Source organism: Sarcophilus harrisii, chromosome 1 (genome assembly GCF_902635505.1).
Source record: "Sarcophilus harrisii chromosome 1, mSarHar1.11, whole genome shotgun sequence".
Lineage (NCBI taxonomy): Eukaryota > Metazoa > Chordata > Mammalia > Dasyuromorphia > Dasyuridae > Sarcophilus > Sarcophilus harrisii.
In genome coordinates, this window is record NC_045426.1 from 184755471 (window position 1) to 184779162 (window position 23692).

The 23692-nt window shown below is 35.6% G+C and overlaps 2 protein-coding genes across 2 annotated transcripts in view; one reads left to right on the forward strand and one right to left on the reverse strand.

Annotated features, from left to right (window-relative positions):
• Positions 1–23692, forward strand: part of ADGRV1 (adhesion G protein-coupled receptor V1) — a 668591-nt gene that overhangs the window by 272489 nt on the left and 372410 nt on the right. The window lies entirely within an intron of this gene.
• On the reverse strand, positions 383–3645 carry LOC100930070 (helicase SWR1-like). Its single transcript, XM_003763227.4, has 2 exons — positions 3533–3645; positions 383–2828 (listed from the first exon to the last, which is right to left on the reverse strand). Exon 2 carries the CDS (start codon positions 2778–2780, stop codon positions 501–503), a length of 2280 nt encoding a protein of 759 aa, XP_003763275.1. The 5' UTR covers positions 2781–2828; positions 3533–3645; the 3' UTR covers positions 383–500.

Here is a 23692-nt window from a genome sequence, read left to right on the forward strand (position 1 = left end):
TAACAGCAAAAGACTTTTATTATTTTGTTGGATTTTTCCTGACTTAATACCATCTTTTTTTTTTAAACTTTGAAAATCAATTCCTATAAGAAACCTGAAGATGGCAGTAGAGCCTTTTTTGCCAAAATTGTTTAATAGGCTATTTAAATTGCATTTGATATATCTACATGTATATATATTTTGGGTGTGAGTGTGTGTCTGTGTACATTCATACATACAAAGACTATCTCCATATCTATATATTTAGAGAGAAAGAGACACAGAGACACAGAGAGAGAGAGAGTGTGTGTATGTTTGTATTTGTATGTATGTGTATGTCTGTCTGTGTGTGATCATGTTAAGGAATAAAATAAAAAGAAGATAAAAAAAAACTTTTTAGTTTTCTTATGACTCATCATTTCCTTTATTTGTACAAAATAGCGAATAATTATACCCTGGCTGAGAAAAACAAAACAAAGCAGTGGTTTAAGGCTTAAAAGCATCCTTCTGTCCTGAAGCATCTACTTTGAAGACATGGAACTAGCGGCATTATCCCCAATATCTCTGAGTTTTTCTTTCTTAGATTCATTGGCCTCAGTAAATTTAGCAGCTGTGGAATCGATGAGCTTGAAAGCTTTGGAATCACTGAGCTTTCTGACCTTAGAATCAGACATGGTAACCTTGGGTTCAAACTTGGTGGTCTTGGAGAACTTGATGTTGGACTTGGGAGCCTTGGGGCCAGATTTAATGGCCTTGAAGTCAAACATGGTGATTTTGATTTCAGATTGAGTGACTTTGGCTTCAGCTATGGTTACATTGTGTTCAAATTTGGTGATCTCGGTATCAGACATTGTGACCTTGGGAACTTTGGTGTTAGCCTTGATGGGCTTGAGAACATTTTTGGTGGCCTTGGAGTCAAAGTTGTTGATTGGGGTTTTGGACCCGATTACCTTGAGATCCAAATTGGCAACCTTGGTGTCAGAGGTGGTAGCCTTGGGGTCAGATTTGATGGGCTTGGGGTCAGACTTAGTCATTTGAGCTTCATATTTTGTGACCTTGGCTTCAGACTTGGTTGGCTTGACATTAGACTTGATGACCTTGGAGTCAGACTTCGTGGTCTTGCGGTCAGGCTTAGTGATTTGGGCTTCAGATTTGGTCATTTGAAGTTCAGATTTTGTGACCTTGGCTTCAGATTTGGTTGGTTTGAGATTAGATTTGGAGACCTTGGTGTCACATTTAGTGGCCTTTGGATCAGATTTGGTGGTTTTGGGGACAGATTTGGTCATTGGAGCTTCAGATTTTGTGAACTTGGATTCAGACTTGATTGCTTTGAGATTGGACCTGATGACTTTGGTGTCAGACTTAGTGGCCTTAGGGTCAGATTTGGTAGTCTTGGGGACAGACTTGGTCATTTGAGCTTCAGATTTTGTGAACTTGGCTTCGGACTTGGATGCCTTGAGATTAGATCTGGTGACTTTGGTGTCAGACTTGGTGGCCTTAGAGTCAGATTTAGTGGTCTTGAGGTCAGATTTAGTCATTTGGTCTTCAGATTTTATGACCTTGGCTTCGGACTTGTATGTCTTGAGATTAGACCTGGTAATCTTGATGTCAGACTTGTTGACCTTGGGGTCAGATTTGGTGGTCTTGTATTTTGACTTGGTCATTTGTGCTTCTATCTTGGTGACCTTGGTTTCAGACTTGTTTGTTTTGGGATTAGATTTGGTGACCTTGGGGTCAGACTTGATGTTCTTGGGATCAGACTTAGTGATTTGTGCTTCTGACTTGGTGACTTTAGCTTCGGACTTGTTTGCCTTGGGAGTTGACTTGGTGACCTTGGTGTCAGACTTGATGGTTTTGGAGACTTTGAGATCAGGCTTTGTGGCCTTGGAGACCTTGGTATAAGCCTTGGTGGTCTTGGGAACATTTTTGGTGGTCTTGGGATCAGACTTGGTGACTTTGGCTTTGGACTTAGTTGCCTTGGGATCAGATTTGGTGGCCTTGAAGTCAAATTTGGTGGTCTTGGGGTTAGACTTGGTAATTTGGGTTTCAGATTTGATGACCTTGCCCTCATATTTCCTTGGTTTTTGATTAGACTTGGTAACCTTGGTGTCAGGTTTGGTGGCCTTAGGGTCAAATTTGGGTTTGGTGACTTTGGTTTCAGACTTGTTTGCTTTGTGATTAGATTTGGTGAACTTAGCGTCAGTCTTGGTGGACTTGGAGACCTTGGTATCATTCTTGGTGGCCTTGGAACCAGACTTAGTGACTTTGGTTTCATATATGATTGCCTTAGGATCAGACTTGGTGGCCTTGGTGTCAGACTTGGTAGCCCTGGAACCATGTTTGGTATGTTTGGGGTCAGACTTGGAGGCCTTGTGATCAGGAGACTTAGTAGTCTTGGGATCAGTGGTTCTGGCAACTTTAGAGCTAGGCTTAGTGATCTTGGAACCTGGCTGTTTAGTATTGATCTTGGGTCCTGGACATTCGGTGTCATCTTTAAGGTCAATGTTCCTGGCAATGGCACTGGTGCGTTTCATGCTCATGCGCTTGAGGAGCTCGTTCATGGAGACCTTGATGCTCAGGACCCGGATGGCTTCTGTTAGGGCCTTAATGGTTTTGATGTTGTTGGCTTGTATCTTATTCAGTTCCATCTTCTTTTGCTTCTTTGTAAAGCCTGTGTTTCTCAGAAACTTGGGATCAACCCCTTTTAGAGACTTGTATCTCTGTGAGTGAGGTTTCTCGATGCCATTTCTTTGCCATTTGTACGATTGCTTGTGGGTGGTATGGGTCTTAGCCTTAGTCATCTTTACACGTCTGCCTGCGCTAACAGGCACTCCACGGACCAGAAGAGGCTGAGAACGAGAGATGCACACACACACACACACACACACACACACACACACACAGAAGCAGAGAGAGAGAGAGAGAGAGAGAGAGAGAGAGAGAGGAAGTGTGGGGCAGTCGAGGATGTAACTCTTTTTTTTTTTAATCCTGAACAATGCTTTTGTAACATTAGTTATACTTTGAATTATTTGACTTAAAATTTCTTTAAAAATCAGAAAATACTCATCAGCCTGTATCGTCTTACTATGGAATTCTAGCAGAGCAGACTGTGCTTTATCTTTGGAAGAGAATGAGAGGCAGCCATAGCAAAGCCAGGAAGACCTAGATTCAAGTCCTGTTCCTAACATAATACCAGCTCTGTGCCCATGGACACTGCATGTAACTTCTCAATGCTCTAGGTTACTCTCTAAGCTTATAAGTTGCAGAGAAGGTGCTGACCTGCACTGGTGGGGAGAACTTCCATATTTTGGAGTTCTCTATATCAATGAATCACAAGTCTTTTTTTTTTTTTTTTTAATTTTTAAAGAAGAGGACAATGGATGAGGCATAAATATTGAATTATCTCTCTGTTGCCAAATCCAGTGACCTTTTCTCAACCCTCATTCTCCTCGACCTCTCTGCAGCCTTAGACACTGTTGATCATTCTCTCCTCCTTGATACCCTCTTCTCTCTAGAGTTTTGGGATAACATTTTCTCTTGGATCTCCTCCTACCTATCTGACCGCTCCTTCTGTGTCTCCTTTGCTGGATCTTCACTCAGATTATACCCCAAACCAGCTGTGTCCCACAGGGCTCTGTCCTGGGGCCTCTTCTCTTCTCCCTTTCTACTGTTTCACTTGGTGATCTCATCATCTCCCATGGATTCAATTATCATCTCTATGACGATGATTCTCAGATCTTCTTATCCAGTATTAACCTCTCTGCTGACCTCCACTCTCACATATTCAACTACCTATTGAACATCTAACACATACATTTTAAATTCAACATATTCAAATTTGAATTCATTATCTTTCCTCCTAAATCCTCACCTTTTTCTAACATCCTTATTATTGTTGAAGTCACCATCATATTCTTAGTCATCAAGGTTTGCAATCTAGATGTCATTCTGAATTTTTCATTCTTTTACCTCCACATCTAATCTCTTACCAAGGCCTGTCAATTTTATCCTTGTAAAAGCACTCATTTACATCCTTTTTCCTTTGATCCTGTCACACCCTAGAGTGACATCTCATCGCACATATGAACTATTGTAGTATCTTGCTTACTGGGCTTCCTGCCTCACTTCCCCCCACTCCAATCTATCCTTCACTCAGCTGTCAAAGGAATCTTCCTAAAGTGCAGGTCTGACGGTGTGCCATCTTGCTCCCTCATTCAGTAAACTTCTGTGACTGGTCATATGATTTGTCTCATAGTACCAACCCAATTTCTGTTGGATTATTTACATTCTAGAAATCAGAGGCAGAATCATCATACAATATTTTTTTCTCAGTATTCTCTTAAAAGAATGTTATAACAAATGAGAGAAGTGCTAGGAAGAGTAGAATTTTAGAATCTTAGATTGTTTAGAAATTCAGTGTTCTTCTTAAGGCCTCTCTCTGCCTTTGATCTTAACTGACATGAAGCTGTTTGCTAAAGAAACCTGATACGTTTTTTGAGCATAGAAGAATTCTGACAAAAAACTTAATTTACTTTTAGTAAACTACTTTACCAGGGAAAGGACAAATTTATCATTCTGTTTGCAAAATGTAAATTTTAATTCTTTCATTAAAAAACAAACCTATTTAACCTTTTCAGAATTAAGTTAAATTAATCAGAAAGGCAAAATCAGAAGATTTAGATGTAGACAGATAGATTTTTACTAATTGTAACTATAATATCATCAACTTTTTTGTTTTAGACACGTCAGTAATTTATCAAAAAAATTAAACTTTTTTTTAAATCTGTGGGAATTAATTTTGCTAATCACAGTCGTGAACTTACCAAGTAGAACTAAATGACATGCATACATTTAATAAGCTAAAATTTTTAAAAATTTGTTGTTTAAAAACTTTATAAAGTTTTATAAGCACTCTCATTTAGACTTTTTGTTCTGTTCGAATGTTTTTTGAAGGACTTGATAAAATTGCATTTGTTTTTGGCTGGGTACTTTTTCATTTATCAGTTGAATTCAATTATTAATTACCTTCTCTGTTCAAAGCTTTGCCCTTGAGTACCTTTCCCATAGTAGGTTTACCTCTATAGTCATTTATCTTTATGTGAACGTATATGTACTTAACATAAACTCAACAGAAATACACTATTATAAAATCATTTACCTTAAGTATGCCTGAAAAATAAATCTTGATGTGAGTGAGAGACCTTCTTATAAAAAAAAAAAAACTAATTATATCATTGGAATTTTTATTTAGAAATCACATTGCTCATCCATGTGTGCCTTGATAAGACTGGTAAATAGTTGGGACAAAGGACAAGTTTCTGTTACATCAGTACCAGTTCTGGCAATTCTGTCAGGAAAAAAATAAGAAACTTTGTAAATCTTAAGCAAAATTAAAATAAAATTTTTAAAGAACACAGGAATAGTAAAGTAATTCAGTTCATCTATTTAATGATATTTAAAAATAAGGAAGCATTGACTATTTGGATATTATTTTACTTTTTTTCAGTTCAAGCTTATTTTAAAAGGCTAAAATTTTTCAAAGCGTGTGTGTGTGTGTATGTGTGTGTGTGTTTGTGTGTGTGTTTGTCTATGTATGTATGTATATGTGTAAGCGGTGAGGATCATGTGCCAGTGAATGCACGTGTATCTACATATCGGCTTAACTCACACAATTTTATGATTATGTTTGGGCATTAAAAATGTTTTTATTATTGTGAATAAACTACATTTGGTCACAGCTGGAGTTTACATTGTAGCTAGTTAGTGTTCCAGCCTCTCCCTTTGGGATGGGGCAAATGAACTATTCTAAAACTGTGGGAAGCAAACTCTATGATTTAGCCATAATTGCAGAAGAGAACATCTTTGCTTTTATTCTCTTCTTCCCTTGGTATTTGTTTGCTGGTCATTTTGGAGGAGCACATTCTTAGAGAAAAAAATGAGGAAAGTTCCTAGTACTTTTAGTGAAGGTTGAGTACAGGAGACCCTGTGTGGGGGATCTTTCAGGAGAGTATGGACAAGAATCCCACAAAATGTGCAAGTTTGGATGGATGACAATGTTCATGATTTGATGGATTGTCCATATAGATGAGATCACAGATCTTTTTGAGTTTCTGAGCTACAGTGACCACATACCACTGAAAGAGTATGATGTGGGGTTAGAAATGCTTCTAGGCAGGATGAAGCTATTATTTGGTTTCTTAAGAATAAGCATTTTTATTCAGGAGATTTGTTAACAAACCTTTTTTGTGATTCTGGATTGGAAATTTTTTTTCTAATAAGCATAATTTAAAATCTAACATTTTAAACCTATTTAAACAGATTAATAGATATATATAGAAAATCTCTAAGATAAAGAAATTTAATTTCCTTTGACCAGAAAACTTTCTGTTTTGACTCGTGTTTCTACTCTTATAAAATTTTCTCCCTAAAATGATTATTTTTAGTGTTTTTTTTGGGGGGGCAGTAATCAAGGGGACATAATCAAATCTTTCTTTGATTTGTAAGCCTTATAATACCTCTGAGACATAGGACACTAGATATGATTATACATGGTACTTCAGATCAAAATTTTCGGAGACTGACTTGTAAATATAAAACCCTTAAGAGACAATCCCCATTATTGATGCTTTTGTTTCTAATGAAAATGAATTATAACAAAATTCTAGTTAAACAAAGTCTGTAGTTCATTATGCTTTGGAGTTACCTCCAATCCTTTACAAAACTGTTTTACAAAGCTTTTTTCCCCTCTTTCTGACTTTCATAAGAAAAAAAGAAAAATTTATTGGACACATAAACTTATTAGTAAAGTTGAAGGCCATACTTTCTCTTTGAGGTTTCCTTCAAAACACCTCTTTCAGAACTCAGAAAATACCTACTGTTGAAAGTGCAACAAGATAGCTACTAATAATTTATAGACTTTTCTTTATCTAATACTTTCTACCTCCAAAACAGGATAGAAACCTAATTTGTCTCTTCTTCAGGTCTCTTCCTATTTTATTCTCTGCTATATGGATATGTCTATGTCACCTTCCTCCTCCTTTCTCCCACCAGTTAACTCCAATTGCTCCTTAAGTCCTCTGAGATAAAATAGCCCTCTGTTTTGATTTTAAAGCCTTTACTATCCTGTGACAAACTTTCTTTCCACCTTATATTTACTCTTCCTCTCAAACTTTGCAACAAAACTAAATTATCCTTCAAGCTATACCTTTTCAAGCACCTACTATGTGCAAGACATTCCATCACCTGACTTCACACTTCTGTAATGTCTTCTCTTATGTCTGCAACATATTCCTTCCTCACAGTAGCTTCATAGACTACCTCTTTTCCTTCAAGATGCAGCTAAATCATTTTTTACTGAAAGCTTTTTCCAGATCCCCCAACTACTAATGCCTTTATATTTCACTGTGCATTTATTATATTCTTCCCTCTTTATATTTATTTAGTGTATACATAAATGTAAACTTATCTTCTTCCATTAGAATGTCATCTTCTCACAAATAGAACTTGTTTCATTTTTTTTCTTTTTATCCCCTAATGCCTAGCACATTGCCAGTGATATATAATAGGAATTTAATAAATGCTTATTGATTGATGAGTCACTGTGATAAAAAGAATTTTTATTCAAACAGGTATGAAATAACAAGAACTCAATGAATTTCAGGATTTAAGAAATGCATTTTATTTTAAATACTAATAAAAATAACAAAAAAATTCTATAAAATATATTTTTTGACAAAAGATGAGAGACTCACACACATACACAAACACACACACACACACACACACACACACACAGACAGAGAGACAATGACAGAGACAGAGAATAGTATTAGATACTGCAGAGAGATCAAGAAGAATGAGGCCTGGAATTGTAGCGAGAAGAAAGGTCTTTGGTGATCTCCAAGAAAATAATGTCATTAATATGTTTGGGGTGAGAGCCAGGTGTGTAACAAGGTAGAGAAGGAACAGATGGGGAAGAAGTGTAGTTTACATGTTGGGAAAGTTGAGTAACAAAGGAAAAAGGAGGACAAGAGTCGTAGTTTACAGTGGTTAACAGGACAGGGTTCAACCCATTTTTTTCAATAGTAGTTCTGCATTGTACCACCTCTATAGCAATTATTATAGCTGATTTGTCAGTAAGCTAAGAGACTTCATTTTAATTAAACATTTAAGCAGCATGCCCCAAACTATAAATTCCTATAAAAATGTAATGTATAACAAAAAATTAAATAGATCTTACTATGTTTCTTATATTATGTTATTTTAAATTTCTTTAGACTCAGAATCAAAGAATCCAAACTGATATGTGTCTGTGCATAATATTTTTAATAACAATTCAAGACTGTGTGATTAAGTAGATTCTATCACAATAGAATATAATTTGGGTTTGAACTTTCCCCCTCTAATTGAGATCTGTTTGCTAACCTTATAGATTTAGTAACACTGAATTGTTTCCAAATTTGGAAAGAATTTGATATAGAAGGTTTATATAACTGTTACTTATGAAAATCTTTAATAATTTATTTCTGCAACCAAAAATCTAGCACTGTCCTAGACCAATGATGAACTTTCAGAAGCTGAGGGGCTTTGGACATTTAAAGTGGATTAGAATCTGAAGCTGTGACTCAACAGTGCAGTTTCAGAAGTTGAATATCCCTTTAGAGCATTTAGGTTCTCCAGCTTTTCTTCAGGTTTTAGCTTATATCTCTTTTACATTTTCAAATTGATAACTATTGGCATTCCTCCCTAAATACAATTTGGCAAACTGTTCTGATCAAGTCCTTAAGTTCTTGCTCCCAGACTATATTTCTGACTTTCTCACAGAGTTGGAAATAAGAAGAAGCCTAATACTCAAAAATAGTATCATGGTCACTACTGGGAAATTAAAACTTTCCCTCAAGTGCTGAAACAGCAGAACTACAGAAAGACTGAGTAATATTCTGAATGAGGCTACAGTGACATTCTGATGTTTGGAACATAACATTAGTTACCAGGATAGTGTGTGAGGTGAATTCCTACTGTCCTGAAAAACACCCATTTAGATCACACCACCCAAGACTGAAACAGAAACCATGTTTTGATTTTAGGGGCCTTGCTGGTGAGTAATCTAAGCGAATTGGTCTGTAAACCATTTGAGGAAGAAGAAGAGGCCATTGTAAACATCTAAAACAAGAATTAATCCTGATCAGGTGCACAGGCAATTCTTAAAAATTCTACTTAAATACCTACTATGCCTTAACAACAATTCTGCTCTGATTCTTATTGAATCGCCAACAATAGGTCCATGTGGGAAACCCAATTTGGTGATCATTATTTGGGTCCTGATGGCTTTGAGTGAATGTAAATAACAATTGTTTCTGTTTTGGCCAAAAAACCCTGAGAGTCTTCCCTTCTTAGATTGGGTTTTTTGTTTTTTTGTTTTGGGTTTTTTTTTAAGGTAAAAGAGGCCATACTCTGCCTTATTTTTTACCTAGCCTAATCACTGAATGGGCATTGCCTCAGTCAAACCAAGACCTTAGCTTAAAAAGACCAAGATCTCTAACTACATCCATGATCTTCTCCAGGCATCCTAACCTATATCTTGCCACTGGATCTAAATGGCTCTAGAGGAGAAAGTGAGATAGACGACTTTGCATAACCCTCATTTAAATCCAATTCACTTGCAAGCCATGACATCAGCTTCCTGATATCATGGTTCACTCTGAGAACTAAGGGTAAACAACAACTCCAGGACTGTCAGTACTGCTGGGAAAAGCACTGGCTTTGGAGTCAGAACATCTAGATCAAACTCCTGACATTAGCTGTTGTTACCTCTGTGACTTTAGGCAAATGATTTAATTTTTCTGAACCTCTTTCTTCACCTATAAATGAGAATGATAATACCTGTACGACTTATCTTAAAGGTATTGCAAGAAAAGTGCTTTATAAACTTTGAAGTAAAGTGCCCCCACATGATGAGATTTTTTAACAGAAGGCATTGGCTTTTCAATTAAAGGTTCAAATCCTATTTCTGCCATTTATATCTGTATGACTGGACAAAACACTCAAAATTCCCTGAGCCTTAGTTTCCTCATTTGTAATATGAAACATATGGATTATGACTTCTGTGGTCCCCATCAACAATAAACCCATAAATCTAAGAATTACTAATCCTAATTAGCAAGACCTAACCTTTCAGGTTTTAGATGCTCCAGAACAGAGATCGTGTTTTATTTGGATTGAATTGGAAAGAAATGATTTGTCCAAGATCCCATTTCTGACTCTGATTCTTCGTTCTAACTCCTTCTGCAAATTTGCTTCTCTCTGTGAAGCTTTTTCATGATTGTCCCTTAGAAAATGGGATTTTACAAATAGTATTATATTTCAATCCAAAGAAATTTCATTTCAAGTATTTAACTGGTTTCTCAATTAATGGTATATTTTATGTCATAATTATCTGCTAACTTTGCCTAGATTATGAGACTCCAAAGAAAAAGTGGATTCTTTTTTCCTCCCTGGACACTTAACAGATAATGGAAAGGATAAAAATAACATAGCAAAGAAAATAAAGCAAGTCATTGCCTCATTACAGACCTGTAAGTTGGGTGAAGTTTTTCACTCATATTGGCAGTGCTAAATTTGGATGCCATCTAATAAGAACATATACTTCATGTTCTGCCAGAATAGAAAGGGGGTGTGGGGAGGACAATGTTTCAAAGCACCAAGCCTGTTTTGGGTGGAAGGGAGATTGTTATTGCCAAAATGAAACATTTACATGTCAGATATAAACAACTGTATGCATGTCATGGCCAATCCATCTGTAGAATATAGCTACATGCCAATTTTCTTTCCTTGAGTTTGGCCTAAGATCTATAAAAAAAATTTTAGTACCCTCTTCTCCCTCAAATATCCAAGTTTTTAGTGTTTTACCATTTTCCCCCTTTATTCTATCTGTGGTTCTTAATCTTCAAAGATGACGCTTTGTAGGTAGACACAGCAAGTTTACCTTCTGGCCAAAGTTTATCAAATTCCCTTTTCTCAAATAACCAAGTAAAAAGCAGTTTTCAAACAGAGAGAACCATATTGGAAACGATTGTGTTTTGATTTTCCTGTATTAGGGTTACAATTGTCAAGAAATAGAAAGTTCATACCCAAAGAACACAGTTCAGTATCTAAAAATACTCAATCATCATTTCCTCTATTAAGAATATCATGAAGATAACTTATTCATTCAGTAATATTTTAAAAGAAATCAAGGCAAAACCAAAGATAAATGGGCAGATATAGAAAAGTTTTCTAAATCAGAGTTTTAAATATACAGCCAGTATATAGTGTAGGCCAGCAACAATCTGAGTGTATCCTGAACTAGACTAAAATATAATTGGGAAATAACTAGCATTCCATTTTAAAATGCAATCAATATGCAACCTACAAGTATCTTTTTATATGGATTAGTAGGTTCTGTTTCTGTTTGAGTGTGATCCCACTGACCTAAATGATGATGATGATGATGAAGGTGAATAAAAGCTGACTTGTATAGCAATTTTAGGTTTATAGCCCTATTCTATTTGATTTTCACAACAACCGTACAAGGTAGATAGCCATTATTCCCAATTTGCAGATGAGGAATTAAGATTCAGAAAAATGAACTCACTTGCCCAAGATTCCATAGCTAGTAAGTGTCTAAATTGGGATTTAAACCTATATCCTTTGTCTCTAAATCTTGGCCTTTTTATATGCTGCCTTCTTTAATATTAGAATCATGCAACCAGTCAACCATGTTGCCAGATATTGTGCTAAGCACTGAGGACAAAAGCAAAAGAATTCTTGACCTTCAGGGACTTACATTCTGACAGTAGAGACAGTATGTGTATATGTATATTGTATGTATTCACATATATACATTTTGAATGGATCTATACTAAAAAGTTGTAGGTTTGGGAAAGGCTTCATGAAGAAAGTGGGACTTGGATTGAGTCTTAAAAGAAACTAGAGATTTTGAGAGGCTCAGATGAAGAGGAAGAATGGGGAACAGTGTAGTGTGCTTCTAGAGCCCCCAAATTGGGGTGCCAAAATATACTATGCTTTCTAGAGCCCCCATGTTGGAGTGCCAAAATATACAGTCCAGACTAGTTCTCTGGAGGATCTCGGGACCAGCCTGAGTCCTTGGTCTTAGTGGGGGAGTAATGAAGGCAGGAGAGCCACCAGGAGGATGGTTAAAGATGGAGTCCGTTTATTCAAGTCCTCTCAGCCCTTAAATACTTTAGGATGATTATATCACTACTGAGCACACTGAGCATGTGCCAACTAGAGAACAATTACATCATCACATCACATTAAGCAAGTGCTAACTATAGTAGCATTACATCACCACAGCATACTGTGTAAATGCTAACTATAAGCACCCTACTATTGATATGCTTTACTGTAAATACCTTTACTGTAAGTATCCCTTGATTTAAGTAGAACCCAGATAGTCAGACCCTCCTTGACTTCTCAGGAAGGGTGAGAGAGCCCTTACGGGAGATGGGGAGCTGAAGCAGACATTGTCAGCAGGTTCCCTCTGGACTGAAGAGTCTTATAGCTCACCCAAAGTTCTCCCACTCTCTATGGCCTGCTACAGAACAGTAGTATAAAAGCATGAAGAAGGGAATGGTGGGTCCTTGAGAAGGCCAGAAGGGCTATATTGCAGTGTTTTTAGAGGGAGTGTTGTATTTAAAAAAGATAAAAGATGCCAGGTTATAAATAGATTTAAATATCAGTTAGAAATCATATTTGATCCTAAAAGAATTGGAGAAGCACTGGAGTATATTGAAGAGGTAAGACTGACCCACAGTCAGTGCTTTGGGAAAGTAAATGTCTTGACAACTGCATTGACCTGAGGAGAGACTTGAAGTTGGGAGTTCAAATAGAAGGCTATTGCAGTGGATTCAATGGGGAATGATGAAGGCCTGAAGAGAGATAATGGGATGTCTGTAAAATGCAGAAATAACAAAATTTGTCAATTTACTGGATAATATGGGGCGTGAGGGAGGGTGAGGAGTTGAGAATAACACCAATGTTGAGAACTTGTGTCTCTAGAGCATGGGGACAGTTATAGGAAAATTCAGAAGGAATAATATGGGGACAAAGATAATGAGTTCTTGTTTGAACATGTTGAGTTGGAGATATATATGGTACATCTAATCAGGAAGGTCCAATATATATTGGAATACAAACGATATAGTTTTTAAATATATAACTAGAGCTTACAGAAGAAAATAGGGCTGCATCTGTAGATCTGGAAGTCATTTGCAGAGAGATAATAATTGAGCTCATGAGAGCTAATAAGGAGGTCACTAGGTGTGAGAGTATAGAAAGAAAAGAAAAACATCCATAGGCAATTGGTGTTCTATGGGTGATAAATCAGCAATTATGCCTGAAAAAGAATGATAAGTAGGAGATATGAAAACGAACTATCTCATAAAAATTCAGAGAGAAGACATTGGAGAAAAAAGGGTGGTCAGTAGTGCCAAATGCAATAGAGAGATAGAAAAGGCTGAGGACTGAGAAGAGATCATGGGATTTGGTAATTAAGAAATTATTTGTAAACTTGGAGATAATAATTTGAGTAGTAAGGCTGGAAATCATATTGTAGAGTGTGTAAAAGAGAGTGAAACAGGTGGACTAAGTTAATGATAGTTTTTCAAAGAGTGGGCTGAGAAAGGAAGGAGAAATATAAGACGATAGTTAGCAGGGATATTGGAATCTTATAAGCTTGTTTGTTTTAGGATGAAGACAACATGTTTGTTGAAGTTAGGGAAGGAGCTCACTAACAGAAGAAATTATATATGTGACATACAAATCTCTCTCTCTCTCTCTTTATATTATATATATATATATATATATATATATATATATATAATATGTATGTCTGTATGTATCTCTCTCTGTGTCTCTCTATATTATATATATATATATATATGTATTTCTATTTCTCTCTCTCTCTCTCTCTCTCTCTCTTTCTCTCTCTCTCTCTCTCTCTCTCTCTCACACACACACACACACACACAGAGGTATTGCTCCAAGAGTAAATCTATGACTTTATTATTTGAAACTAGATATGCATATTCCCAGGAAAATAATATAAACTGTGATTAGCTTTCCAGGTCATCTCAAAATTGCCTATTTTGTCTACAATATAACCGAAAAATAACAATAATAGCTCACATTTATATTGTGTTTCACAGTTTACAAAATACATTTACTCACAACAATCCTCTGAGGTAACCAGTTCAAGTAATATTGTCCCCATTTCACAAGCCACACAACTGAGGTTCAAAGAGGTGATTTGTTCACAGCCACAAAGATTTTGGATTAGAATTCAATGCTCCTCTCCACCATGAGTATTATAGAATAAAATCATCATGGAAAATGCATGTTAAGTTCCAACTGGAGATGCCAGAAATACATCACATACATTTCCAATCCCAATGGCACATCCTCATTATTCAATGTTTTCTATGGGAATTTTCCCCTATTGTTTTGCCATCTGCTTCCTCCATGAACTTCCAACTGGGTAGGAGGATTATTCTAGTTTTGCAAGTTCCATGGCAGAGGAGTATGGTTAAGACTTGGAGGAGGATAAGGATGACAATTGAACATGATGCAGGGAGCTTAGTGGAGGCTTTGGAAGGTGATTGAAAAACTGAGAACTATGTGTGCATCTGTGTGGAAGGATCCTCTAACACATAATGGGGTTCAGATGGAAGTAAACAAGTGACTTTCTAGTGCTAGTGCATTCCATTGGGGCAGAGGAGTATTGCAGCAGTCAGGTCAAAGATTTTGGGTATCAGTTTGCTCTAAGTAATAATGTCTCTTTTAGCAGTGAGATGATAGAGTAGTAGTGACCTATCATATGTACATATATATATACACACACACATAAGAAGTTATGTTTATTGCTAATAGAATGTCTTTATCTTTCTGTTCATTTTTGGCTTGATTTTCAAAAAATTCCAGTTTGTAGAGAAATTTTTAGAGAATTTGATAAGTACAAATGCTTAGATATATGCTAAGTTAGATGGTTAGATCTATGGTTAGATATGATAAACCACTTTCATTTTTGTGTATAGCAGTGAAGGTGTAACAGGCCCACCTGACTACAGTGAGTTCAAACCAAGACTGAGATTGAATACCATGTTCCATTCTGGTATATCTCAATATTTTGAATGATCTAGAGTTCATATAATGTTATGATGAAGTCACTTCAAGTATGTCATTCTGCAGGATGCCCAATTCTAAGCACTAATTACATCCATTACTAATTGATTCCCAAAGCACAATCATATCCAAGTCACTGCTTCAAAATCATGTTGAAACTTATTCCTGACACCTGAAGGCTAAAACATATTCCTGAAATCTGAGTCTAAACTAGTTAGACTGTGCTTTTGAGAGAGCAGAATAGAAATATCTTTGATAAGGCCTTTTTTTTCATTCCCAGTATTTATAAAGCTCTAGGGTTCTGAGAAATTGGGTTGAACTAACCTCAAGAGATGGTAGAGAAAAATGTAAGCCCTTCCTGAATTGATTCATATAGTTTTCATCATTAAAACATTAAGTGATTTAAGAAGAATTCTGGGAAGATGAAGGAATAGGTCAGAAAATTCCAAGTTCTCCAGATTTCTCCCACAAACAAAATTGTATTTCAGGGTGAACATAGCTAAAAAGATTTGGAGCAGAATCGAGGTCCTCCTGGGATAAACCAAGAAGACCTGAAGACCTCAGGACTGGGCTTAACACCTCCAGGCTAACTCAACAAATGGGGAAAAACTAGGGCTAGCTGGGTTCAGATGGAACCTCATCCTGAACCACAAGAATTTAAAGAACTTTCACCTCTCAGGCAGTGTAGGAGTCAGGAATCTGAATCTGGGAAGACTGAAGGAAGCTCTGCTGATTAGGAACACTAGACCCTGCTATGTTACTAAGACACAGTGCTGGGTGAGAAGGAACCAGCACACCCATGAGTGTAGAAGCAGTGGGGCAGGGAAGCTGATGGCTGCAGGCACTTGTAGGAGTAGGAGCTTTGAATTTGGGGTTTCAAGTCAGAGGGGAGAGCTAAAGTGAAGCTAGAAGCTTCAACTCTCCCCCACCCCTACCCCAGGATTAGAGCTGTTTATACCAATACTTCTCATTTAAAAAAAAAAAAGAACAGGCACAGGAGAAAAAAGTGGGGGAAAGGTATCCATGAACAATATTATGTATTGACACTTCCACAAAATTTTAGATGGGTTGATATATGACATTACTCCTGAAAATAAGAACACAGTTTAATAAATCATATACTACTGATTTAGAGTTCAAATTTACAGATCTATGATTAGGAAATAGAACTGGGAATCAAAATGTATTCATGCTTTGAGATTTCAGCTTGGTTGTTTTTGTTGTGTTTTGTTTTTAAACTCAAGTCACACTAACAACTTAGAATATAGTATTCAATCATTCTACATATTGTTTTATTTTTCTTCTAGCTCCAGCTCCAGCTGTAGTGGCTCATTTTAATTTCTAAGGTCTGGAGCATTGTCAGTTTGCCCAGTTGGGATTTGATTTATGTTTGTAGTTTATAGAATTTACTGTGTGGTATTAACTTTTTTATTATGAATACTGTCACAGCCTGGGTAATTCCTGATCTCAGTATTCTTTATATAATATGAGGAAAACATAATGTCCTTTTTACACAGTTTAACCAGATCATAGGAGTAAATAACATGTTTTGCTTGGAGACCTGAAAATATTTTACATTTCTCCCTAAAATGCTTAATTTCTTTTCACTACTCTTTTATCTCATTTTATGTTAAATGACTTGATAAGAATACAACACTGGGCATAGAGTGTCTGCTCATAGAAAAGCTGGTTTCCATTATCTTCTTTTACTCTATTGCTATCTTCATAAACCTGGTCCTATTTCCAAGAATTATGTGTTAGTTTAGATGCAGGGCTGGGGAAACTTTTTTTATTTTTCTGTCAAGGATCATTTAGATATTTATGACATCATTTGTGGATCATATGAAATTATCAACTTAAAAACTCAAGGAGTGGGAGGTTATTGTACCTATCTTTCAGCTCATCACTGCCTGCAGTTACCTTGACAGGGCCAGATCAAATGATTTTGCAGGCTGTAGGCTGGACATTTCCCACTCCTGGCAGAGGATGAGTCCAGTTTTCTCATAGATACAACCTACCTATTCCCAACTTATGATCCTTTTATGTACCATTTAGCCATTTCACATAATTATTAAATTATTATTTTGCAGTCAACAAAAAACAGAGTGCTCTTTTTAAAAAAATTCTTATAGATTCAGAAGGTAAATTTATATTCAAGCTTGAAGAAATTCTACATAGAAAATAATATAAGGATCTGTGAGTTTCTTGAATAGGAAACCTCCTTGGGAAGCTTCTTTACCAACCTAAATCATAGCATATCTATGACTTAATAACTAAGTCTGCAGGAGTTGCCTGAGAGCCTATAGGGAATGAAGTTAAATTTTCAGTGTAAGCATTTACATCTTGGCACAAATCAGGACTTCATTTATTATTTTTTTGATTGTCTAAATTTATGTGATAAACATAATAACAATAAAAATATAATATTATAAAAGAATATAAATACATAATAAATATAAACAATAAACTTTAAAATGTGTTGCATTTTCTCTCAATACCATACCTCAGTCAAACCCAGCTGGTTATTAAACATTTGTAGAGATTGTGGAGGGTCACATGTCTCCTAAATACCATAGCCAGGACATGATTTAAATCCTTTCTAAATCCAAGTCTAACCTTCTATTCACTACCCAGACTTTTTTTCCCATGAAATAAATATGTATAAGTAGAAGAGTTAAATTATATCATGCTATGATTATGAGACTATCATGTACTATTGTACTGTCATGTATAAGTCAGTCATTCAAGAAGCCTTTAAGTGCCTACTCTGTGCCAGGCATTGTATTAAGTGCCAAGGAAGCAAGGAAAGGCAAAAACAAAGTCTTGGCCCTCAAGGAACTCACATTCTTTTTTAAAAATAATTATAGCATTTTATTTTTCAAAATACACACAAAGATAGTTTTCAACATTTACACTTGTAAAACCTTGTTTTCCGTATTTTTCTCTCTCCCAGCTTTCTCCTCCTCTAGATAACAAATAATCCAATATAGGTTAAACATGTATAATTCTTCTAAATATATTTCCATATTTATCATGTTGCATAAGGAAAATCAGATCAAAAGGGAAAAAATGAAAAAGAAAAAAAAAAACAAGCAAACAACAAAAAAACGTGAAAATACTATATTGTGATCCACATTCAGTATCCATAGTCTTCTCACTGGATGTAGACGGCTCTTTCCATCACAAGTCTTTTGGAATTAGCCTGAATGACCTCATTGTTGAAAAGAGCTAGATCCATCACACTTGAGCATCACATAATCTTGTTGTTGCTGTGTAGAATGTTCTATTGGTTCTGCTCACTTCATTTAGCATCAGTTCATGTAAGTTTTTCTAAGACTTTCTGAAATCAGCTTGCTGTTAGAACAATTATATTAGAACAATAATATTTCATAACATTCATGTACCATAACTTATTCAAACATTCCTCAACTGATGGGCATCCATTTAATTTCCAGTTCTTTTCCACTGTAAAAAGAAGCTCCTACAAACAGTTTTGCACATGTGAGTCCTTTTCCCTGTTTTATGATCTTTGAGGGATATAGACCCATTAGAGACACTGCTGGATCAAAGAGTATATATGGTTTTATAGCCCTTTACACATAATTCCAAATTACTCTCCAGAATGGTTAGATCAATTCACACCTCCAAACAACAGCATGTTAAGTATCCTAGTTTTCCCACATGCAGATCTACATTTATCACTATCTTTTCCTATCATCTTAGCCAATCTGAGAGGTATGAAGTGATAACTCAGAGTTATCTTAATTTGCATTTTTCTGATCAATAGTGATTTAGAGCACCTTTTCATATGATTAGAAATGGTTTTAATTTCTTCATCTGAAAATTGTCTGTTCATATCCTTTGACCACTTATCTATTGGGAGATGACTTATATTCTTATAAGTTTGAGTCAGTTCTCTATATATTTTATAAATGAGGCTTTTATCATAAATACTAAATGTAAACATTCTTTCCAACTTTCTACTTTTCTCCTAATCTTAGCTGTATATTGGTTTTGTTTGTATAAAAACATTTAAATTTAATATATTTAAAATAATCCATTTTGCATTTCATAATCATCTCTAGTTCTTCTTTGGCCATAAATTCTTTCCTTTTCCACAGATTTGAGAGGTAGACTATCCCTTGTTCTCTTAAGTTGCTTATAGCATCATTTTTTATGTCTAAATCATGAACCCATTTCAACTTTATCTTGGTATGTGATTTTAGGTGTTGATCTTTGCCTAGTTTCTGCCATACTATTTTCCAGTTTTCCCAGAAATTTTTGTCAAATAGTGAGGAAGTCACATCCTTGATGGAGGAAACTATGCAGATAACTATGCACATTGGACAGCTAGGTGCCACAGTGGTTAGAGTGCCAGGCCTGAAGTCAGGATGACTCGTCTTCATGAGTTCAAATGTAGGCACAGGCACTTACTGTGTGATCCTGAGAAAATCACTTACCTGTTTGCCTCAGATTCCTCATCTGTAAAATGAGCTGGAGAACGAAATGGCAAATCACTCCAGTATCTTTGCCAAGAAAACCCCAAATGGGGTCACAAAGAGACAAGACTGAAAAATGACTGAACAATAACAATCATCATGTATTCAAAATACATGCAAGATAATAGGTCTGAGAGGGAAAGTACTGGACCTTCCAGTTCAGGTTGAGAAGGGGAGGAGGAGGAGGTCAGTTGAGTCTCAAAGTAAGATAATATAGCCAAGAGAACATACATTTCAGGCATGAAGGATAGACAGGAACAGCAGGAGATGATGTGCCATGGTGGCACAAGAACAAGAATCCATTTGTTGCTGGATTGTTGTGAAAAGGAGTAAAATGTAAAAATATTAGAAAGGCACCAGTTTGTGAAGGACTTTAGAAGTCAAGCAGAATATACTTGATCTTGAAAGTAATAGGAAGACACTAGAATTTATTGGGGAGGATGGAGTAGAAAACACATTGGCCCGGCAGCTCAGGAAGCTCATTTTCTTAGTTATGTATGGGGAATAGAGTGAATTGAGTAGAGATGGGACAGGAGGACTTGAAATACATTGGAGTAAGGAAATGTCAATGAATTATTTATTATGATCTGAGTATAATTAAGTGTTCAGCAGCAGCTATAGGAACTCAGTACTATATTTCTTAGTTTTCTTACTGCTTCTACTGATAAGAGGATTTTAGTTCTGCAAGATTCATTATAATGCGTCTATTAGGTTGGAGTAAATAGCCTCTGATCAACCTTCTAGCTCTTACATTTTACAGCTCTGTCATGCATAATCCTTTCCCTAAGACCTCTGGAAACAAGATCTAGAGTGAGAAGCAAAATTATCTCATGTAGAAGTCTGAAATTTCTTGCTTCACAGGATTTTTTTATTTATTAGGAAAGCACTTTGCAAATCTTTAAGTGATATATAAATTTAGAAGGGTTACTATTTTTCGTGAAGTACAATTTGGTTTGAGTTTTTCCTTCTTTTTTAATGGGACTACTCCTTCCATGTAGTAAACACTGGGTGGAAAATGTTTTAAAGGTAGAGAAAAATATTCCCATAGTATATCCATATATACCCACAATAAATCCATATATATATATATATATATATATATATATATATATATATACACATATATATATGTATATACATATAGATCCATCTTAAATGTGTATCAGAAATATTTGTTTATTTTTGTGTTTCATACCCTAATTTCTGTATGCTCTGTAGTTGTTTTAGGGGCATAATTCAGAAAATAACATTTGAATATATATTCAAATACATCAATTACAGGCTACAAATAGAACCCAAATTGATTTTACCCATATAGAAGCTAGTCTGAGAGAGGAGAAGCCAATCAGAAATCAGCACTATTCTGTTAGAAAGAGAGGAGAGAAGTGAAATGCAAACAGATTTGTGAGAAACTCTAAAAGAGGAAACAATTCAGCCTCTTTGTCAGTCACTGTTTTTTTTTTTTTTTTGATTTACACTTTGGAACTTTACAAGTGGCTGCCAAGTTACAACTAAGATCCAAATCCTTGGAGACTTTTTAAAAATTTTCATTCTATATAATAGTGGCTTTTACCAAAGGAAGCAAATTAAGAAAAATGTTTACCAGTGAAATTAAAAAAACAAATAAGGCTGAAGCGATTTAGAATGATATGAGAGTTTTACAAAATAAAATGCTCTTCTCTAATAGAAAAGACATTGAATTGGGAATCAGGAATCCTATGTTCTAAGTCTGGTATCACTATGTGATATTGTACAAATCACTCTGAGCTTGTTTTCATATCTGCACAGTTTTGGGGATTGGACTAGATCTCTTCCATTATTCAAGTTTTATGACTCTATAATTCTAGTGGCTTTTCAGACTATTTCTCTATTTTTGCCTTTGTGGTAGGAAAGCATCACACTCTCTGCAAAGTCATAATAAGGACCAATCCTCTTTCCATTACTCCTCCGAGCTGCTATGAATTTGTTGAAGCCTAACTCAATGCTACCTGTTTTGTGAAGCTTGTTCCCCTTCTATGAATAATGCCTTGTTTTTTTGAAACCTTCTAAAACCCACTTTTTTTCTGTTCTCTAATGCTTCTGCCAAATTTTAATTTGCATTGATCTTTTGTGTCATAGTTGTCTGTATTATTTCCCACATTCTATACTAGCCATTGTGCTATGCATACAGTATTTTGCATATTATGATCTACATATAGTAGGAACTTAATAAAGGTTTATTGAGTTTAATTTCATCTTTCTGTAAACAATGCTCTAGGTTACATCTGTGGGAAGGAACAATGAATTGTTTTTCTTTAATTCTTTATCACAGTTAGAATTAGTGGACTGTTGAAAATTTATGCCAATATCTGATGTAGGTGGAAGTAGTATGAGGTTGGGAAAAGCATTATATTTGGAGTCAAAAGACTTGGGTTTGAATTGAATCCCGATGCATCTACTTGAATTGAATCCCGATGCATCTACTTACATGACTGAAAAGGTCACTTCTTTCTTAACTGCAGTCTACTTATCTTCAAAATAAGTGGGTTTTTTTTTAGATTCTATGATCCTATGAATGGCTGTATCAACTGTATTTTATAGAATGTGAAATGTTAAGATAGAACACGTTGAACATGACAGCTTGAGTAACATGAGTGGAATTTCCTTATGATGTTCTTATGGCTCTGGGACAACAGGAAATATCTTAAAGTCACTGGTTTATTATTAAAATCAGGCTTCTGCAGAATAGTGAGAAAGGATCTAGGATAACCTAGAACAAACCAGTCTGTATTTTGTGGTGAATGGATAGTGCATTGAGTCTAAGAGTAAGAACAGTGGAAAAGTCTATAGTGCCTACTATATATGACTTCTTGTCTTTCTTCCTTTGTATTGTCTTTGTGGCAAATGAGGATGTTCATTAGTGTCCATGTCCATCTAGGCTCATAGTTTGTGCTATGGTGGGAGCCCATAAACACATCAGAATTGCAATAAGCAGTGATGAAAGTTGTGATAAAATTTAACCTAGAACTACCTATCAGAATTATATCCAAACTTAGTCTTGAGTTTTGTTTTTCAATCTTTTCTTGGAGCTTTTTTTTTTAACATCTTTATCCCTTCCCTAAATCCTTTTCTTCTTCTTTTTTTAAAAATAGAATCCTCCTTTGTAACAAACATATACAGTTAAGCAAAACAAATCAATGCATCTTTATGGAGCAATAGATGCCTAATTTGACACCACTGTTCTACCTCTGCTCTGCCCAGAGGCTGAAGGCATGGTTCACAGTCATTTTTCTTTTCAAGTCACAATTAGTTACTGCACTAATCAGAGTTCTGAAGTCTTTAAATATTATTTTCTTGGGGGCAGCTAGATGGCACAGTGGATAGAGCACCAGTCTTGAAGTCAAGAGGACTTGAATTCAAATCCGACCTCAGACACTTAACACTTCCTAGCTGTGTGACTCTGGGCAAGTCACTTAACCCCAATTGCCTCAGGGAAAAAAAAAGTTATTTTCCTTTATTTGTGATCATATAAACTGTTTTATTGTTTGGTTATATATATGTATGTGTGTGTGTATATATAAATATATATATATATATATATTGCAATAATAGATTCTTGAACAGCATCATACCTATGCTTTAAGAATTTGGTTTTAGTAGCTATGTTAGAGCTATATTGGAGAAAAGAGAGACTAGGCAAAATACCAATTAGAAAGCTATTACAATAATCTAGGCAAGAAGTGATGATATTCTTAACTAGGGTAGTGACCATGTGACTGATAAGAAGGGGATAAATCAAAAGATATTTGGAGATATAATGGATAAAACTCAGCAACTAATTAAAGATAGAAGAGAGCTATTAACAGAGACTGGGGAACCAAAAGTGACTCAGGTTGAGAATCTGTCAGACTAGAAGGATATGCATATCCTGAACATGAATAGGGAGGCTTGGAAGAGGAACAAGTCTATGAGAGAAGACATTAAGTTATGTTTTGGACATGATGTGTACAACAATCTTTGTGACATCATCCAACTGAAAATGTCTAGCAGATATG

Bases quoted from the DNA above. Each gene is read 5' to 3' on its own strand.
- LOC100930070 (XM_003763227.4), bottom strand. From the start codon at position 2,780: ATGACTAAGGCTAAGACCCATACCACCCACAAGCAATCGTACAAATGG.